General features: G+C 56.7%; 1 protein-coding gene across 2 annotated transcripts; it reads left to right on the plus strand.

The window, feature by feature from the left end:
• The first annotated feature begins 253 nt into the window (after positions 1-253).
• Positions 254-1727, plus strand: C1QL2 (complement C1q like 2). 2 transcript variants are annotated; one of them, XM_061199210.1, is made up of 3 exons: positions 254-650; positions 690-937; positions 1548-1727. In XM_061199210.1, exons 1-3 carry the CDS (start codon positions 254-256, stop codon positions 1725-1727), a joined length of 825 nt encoding a protein of 274 aa, XP_061055193.1. The 2 variants fall into 2 exon arrangements, with proteins under 2 accessions (XP_061055193.1, XP_061055190.1); XM_061199207.1 differs by having other exon boundaries at positions 254-937.
• The last annotated feature ends 4155 nt before the right edge of the window (positions 1728-5882 follow it).

Raw genomic sequence — 5882 nt, forward strand, 5'->3', positions numbered from 1 at the left:
CAGCGCGGTGCGCACCCGCGCCTGGGCCAGGGCGCCTCTTGCTGAAGTAGTTGGGCGCCCAGAGCAGGGGGTCGCCACGTCGGGGGCGCGGCCGGGACCCGCGGAGTCCGCCCCCGAGCGCGGGGAGCGGGGCCGCCCGAGCCGCCCCACCATTCCCTCCCCGGGCGGCAAGGAGGAGCTGGTGGCGGTCGCCTCCCGGCTGTGGCAGCGGCGGCGGCGCGCCTGCCTGGCGGCCGTCGGCGTGCTCCTGGCCATGGCGCTGGGGCTGCTTATCGCCGTGCCGTTGCTGCTGCAGGCGGCGCCCCCCGGGGCGGCGCACTACGAGATGCTGGGCACCTGCCGCATGACCTGCGACCCGTACAGCGCGGCACCCGGCGGGGGCCCCGCGGGCGCCAAGGCTCCACCGCCCGGACCCAGCGCTACCGCCCTGGAAGTCATGCGGGACCTGGGCGTCAACCCTCCGCCCCCTTTCATCCAGGGACCCAAGGGCGACCCGGGGCGACCCGGCAAGCCGGGGCCGCGGGGCCCCCCGGGAGAGCCGGGCCCACCTGGACCCAGGGGTCCCCCGGGGGAGAAGGGCGACTCAGGGCGGCCCGGGCTGCCTGGGCTGCAGCTGACGGCGGGCGCGGCAGGCGGTGTCGGGGTGGTGGGTGGCGGAACCGGGGGCGGCGGCGACTCTGAGGGCGAAGTGACCGGCGCGCTGAGCGCCGCCTTCAGCGGTCCCAAGATCGCCTTCTATGTGGGTCTGAAGAGCCCCCACGAGGGCTACGAGGTGCTCAGATTCGACGACGTGGTCACCAATCTCGGCAATCACTACGACCCCACTACTGGCAAGTTCAGCTGCCAGGTGCGGGGCATCTACTTCTTCACCTACCACATCCTCATGCGCGGCGGCGACGGCACTAGCATGTGGGCGGACCTCTGCAAGAACGGGCAGGTCAGTGACCCCCCTACTCCCACCTCCTCCCCCGCAGATCCCCGCGGACCCTCGTTCCCACCCTGAGCCCCCAACCGCCTGGGAACCCAGCCTCCCTTCTGCCCACTCGCCGGCGCCCGAGCTCGCCCCGGCAGGGAGCGCACGATAGCATCCCGTTTCCCGGTGCGCCCTGGTCCCATAGCTCCCGAGGTTGCGTTCCCGTTCCCAGAGCTCCGAGACCAAATTGCACTCTCCCCGCTATTTGCATACCCGCCTGAAGCCCCGTGGGGTTCTCGGAAACCTCACTCTTCTTTAGCTCTCTGTGCACCCCATTCTCCCCTGTGCCCTCCCGTCTCCTTTCTTCTCGGCCCCGGCGCGTGCTTCCCGCCCGTCCCCGCTGGGTCAGTGCCTACGAAGCCCTCTCTCTCCCTCCCTCCCGGACTTGGAAACTGCGGAGCATAGGGGACCGGGAAGGAGTTGGCTAAGTTGGAGAGAGAGCGTGGAGCCTGGGTGGGAGCATGGACCCTGGAGCTGCAGGCGGAAGGCCGGCCAGGGGGCGCGCCACGTGGGGGACAGGCGAGGGCCCAAGCACGGGTGCCCGGGCCCACCCGCTGTGGCCGCTCGCCCCCAGGTCCGGGCCAGCGCCATCGCACAGGACGCCGACCAGAACTACGACTACGCCAGTAACAGCGTGGTGCTGCACCTTGATTCAGGGGACGAGGTGTACGTGAAGCTGGACGGAGGGAAGGCTCACGGAGGCAACAACAACAAGTACAGCACGTTCTCGGGCTTTCTTCTGTACCCGGATTAGAGGCGCCGGGAGCGCGAGGCGGGGTGGCTTCCGGCCGCCCTATGCCGGTGGGAACGCTCTGTTCCCTGGCGAGGACCACTCTCGCTTCCTGACGCTTCCTGACATCGTTGGAAAAGACACATCCCTGCTGTCCTTCCCGCCCCGCTTCCGACCTCAGTGTGTCTGCGACTCGCCACGCTCTAGACTGTGCTCCTGGTCCCTCTCCCCAACCCCGGGCGGGAGAGGGGGACGCCAGAGTGGAGAAATGAGCGTGCATCTGAACCCCAGTGAGGCGGCAGCACAGACTTTGCAAACCTGATCGGACTGGACAGGCCCGGAGGGACGCCTGCCCTCTTCCAGCCCCCCTCCTCCTAGGAGTGCCCTGAGACTGAGGGCTCCCAGCCCGGGCCACCCGAGGTAGGCCAAAGTGAGCACGAGCTCCCTGGGGCGTCCTTCTCTGTGACCTGAAATACTTGTGCAAATGTCCCTGTCTATAAGCCAAAATCCCACCCTCAGCAGAATCCCAGCAAACGGAAACTCCATCCTGCCTCAGACCCACCGCAATGCATTAAATTATGTTTTTAGACTATGGATTCCAATGTCTCTATCAGCGTGGCCCCAGGACCAGGCCTCCAGATGTTCACCTTGACATAAAGACCTAAACTAGGCCCTGAATAGCTCCATCTATACCCTGGTTGCCAGCCACTGCCTTGTCCCTGCCACCTGGGATGGGTGAAAAGATGTGGGGAGATGGGAGGGCAGCATCTCACCCTTTGCGGGGGTTCTCCCTTGGGCTGGGCTGCTGCCTTGCATTGGAGGGGCCCAGAGGAGGGGGGGAGGGAGATTTTGAGGGTGACAGGAGAGGGAGGTTTGGATCTTCAGGCTCCCAGCCTTGTGGGAGGAGGTCAAAGGCCAGGAGCTTCTGGAGAAGGAAAGGGGAGAGGAGGCATTTCTGCAAAATGAGAGGCATGAATGAGGTATTTGCCATCTAGTGATGTCTGAGATCTCCTAAGAGGAAGTACGGAAATCCCTGAGGAAACACACCCACTCAGGCATGTAGCACGCTCAGCACTGCAATTAATGTCCATTAACTTACACCAGCTGGGTCCATAACTCTCCAAGGAACTGGTAAACTGAGGCAATTCTGTGGACTATCCAGCTTGCTGAATTCACCCAGAGCTGTGTGGTAACTGAGATAGACTCTATCCCTTGCAGTGGGACACCCCCTTTCGCAGGTCTTCCCGTGAGCACGGTGGTGTGGGACACCTGCTCTCAACCTGACCGTGTTTGTTTGGTCCCCCTCTTTCCTTCCCTTCACCATTCCGCACTCACACTCCACATGGTGTTGATTTTTTTCTTTTCACTTTTTTATTCTGTCTTTAGGTTGAGTTCCGATAAACAGTATGTTATCTACAAAATAACTAGTTAGCAACCTGTTAGTATTTACGGAGCTCATTTTGACCAGTTGTTTGAAGAGAAATGTGAATGTGTACACACAGGCAACCCCAGAGTGCGCTACCTATGTAAAACTGGATACACACACACACACACACACACACACACCCCATGTGGATATAATGTTGTGGTTGTCATCGCTAATCCATGTTACACACATGCACACACATACGTATTCATAGAGTCATGTCAATGTGGTGTGTGACACGTTCATGGCTACATGTCTGCCCCCAAATTGCATTGTGCTCAACTTTAATTCCTGGAGAATGCTGAAAACCGTGATTCCCATTTAAAAGACAGTTATACCCCCTGCCTCGAGTCCTGTGTCTGTCGCTCTTTCTTTTTATGCTCTTATTTTATTTGCTCTTATTTTATTTGTTTTATCGTCATTCACTTGAATATTAGCAATGATTGCATCTGCTTCGAATCCAAGGATAAAGTGCTCAAAGAGAGCGAGGGGAAAAACAACATCCATGTGCAAACCACCATCTCTCCAGTTTCAGACCCAAATGAGTCCCAATTCCCCACCCACCCCACCCCCAATGATTGTGGAGCCCAAACCCAGCTGAGCCCAGGAACTGGAGAGGGCAGAGCCAACCCCGTCTACCGTTGCATACGTATCAATTTCTGATGCCTTGTCGATTGTATCATCCAGAAATGCGATTAAAACCAAATATCTGAGACTCAAATGAAGTCTAATTGCTATGGATCTACAATCCCCAGCGGGCCCCTAATCCTTTTTGACTTATTCCTCCCCTTCCTCCGATGAGATGGAGCTTAGACACAAAGCCCTCAGTTTAAATTTCAAAAATGAAAATTGACATGCAGCGGTGGCTTTCCCGGGAGCGGGAGGAATTTCTAAGGAGCCCAGCTTTATCCTCTGCATTAAGAAGCAATTTGTACTTCTAACAAAACCCCCATCACTCCCCTTTGGTGGAAGGGCAGTAGAAACGCCTTGCCTGGGTCCGGCTGTTCACAATACTTGGACAAATTTGAATCTGAGATTCCTCCATCTGTATTCCCCGGGGCAACCGGGCTTCTTGCAATTCTAATGCCCAGCTTGCTGGGAGGTGCTGCCAGAGGTGTCAGCTACTAAGAGGATGATAGATTGATGAGGCAGCGGGTGGGAGGCGCGGCCCATGGCAGGAGCTCGCCAGCTCAGGAGCAGCTCTCTCTGTATCGACACGTTCTCTGTGTACCAGGCAGGCCCCTAATGACCCACTGATCTACAATCCCATGATCTTCCTGGAGGACTCCCTGAGATGGGGCAGGTAGGGATGGGGAGACCTCTGCCACCTCTGTGTGCCATCAGTCTCGGGGTGCATGTGAAATGAAAGAAACTATTTGCTCCAGAAACTTATCCTTTTTTTTTTTTTTTTTCAATTTTCATTTATTTATTTATTTATTTATTTATTTATGGCTGTGTTGGGTCTTCGCTTCTGTGCGAGGGCTTTCTCTAGTTGCGGCGAGCGGGGGCCACTCTTCATCGCGGTGCGCGGGCCTCTCACTATCGTGGCCTCTCCTGTTGCGGAGCACAGGCTCCAGACGCGCAGGCTCAGTAGTTGTGGCTCACGGGCCCAGCTGCTCCGCGGCATGTGGGATCTTCCCAGACCAGGGCTCGAACCCGTGTCCCTTGCATTGGCAGGCAGATTCTCAACCACTGCGCCACCAGGGAAGCCCCACTTATCCTTTTTGTCTCTAGTTGGGTTGAGAATTATTATCAATCAGTTGTGAAGTAACATTTTAAATTCCTAATTACTTTTGGGTCCATTTTCTACCCGTGTTTTTAGGTTGGGATGGATTATCACACTTGCATCTTCCCAGAAGTAGAGAAGGTATTATTCTGTCCATTTGGGAGGTGGAGAAATTAGGGCTCAGAGAGGCCTAGTGACTTGCCTGTGTTCACAAGGCTTATAAGAGACTGAGTGTGGACTTGAACTCAGACCTCCAGGCCGTGCCTCTCCCTGACTGCGCAGATGGAGTGCATTCACCTCTCAGAGCTCCCAGGTGTTTGAGAGGAGGGCAAACGGGTGGGACACACTTCCCACTCCTTTCTCTGAATTAGGGAGTCTCAGCACCCTTCAAAGGGTCAGACGAGATGAACGACCTGCTTCTTTGACCCAGGCTGCCCCCAGAGAGCACCCCAGACTCCTGAGGCATTTGGCTGAACTTCCTGGCTTGGGTTCAGTGTTGATGGCGGGACCCTTTGGTCACCAACTCCAAATGCTCCATGATTACCTGTGTGTCTCCACCAGCAGCCCCACCACCACCCTGCTCCTTAGGGGCCACTGACCACCTTCTCCTATAATAGCTATCCCTTCTTCCTCTTGCTGGGGGGGAGGGTTTAGCTGAAGTGAGCATGGCTGTCCCTGATTGCAGAGAGGGTCCTTGTTTCATTCCCAGAGTCCACATCTGGGTGAGTAATTATTTTCAGGACTGCCTGTGAGCATGAGATACACACCTGGCCCTGGAAATTCAGAGAGAAGTTATGCCTTCTGCTACGTGAACCTCCTATCTGTGTGACAGGTGGCTCTCTTGGGCACCCAAGACAAAACATCTAGGCTGCCCTCTGCATGGAGTTACGATGACACCATGGAGAGGTCATATGGTGGAGACCACTTGCTTCAACTTCACTGACCATGCAGTCCTACTGGACAAACATTTTTTTGAGCACTCATCCCCAATATACGTATTTGACTTATGAATAATTTATGTATACCA

The sequence above is a fragment of the Eubalaena glacialis genome, chromosome 1 (assembly GCF_028564815.1).
Source record: "Eubalaena glacialis isolate mEubGla1 chromosome 1, mEubGla1.1.hap2.+ XY, whole genome shotgun sequence".
Classification (NCBI taxonomy): domain Eukaryota; kingdom Metazoa; phylum Chordata; class Mammalia; order Artiodactyla; family Balaenidae; genus Eubalaena; species Eubalaena glacialis.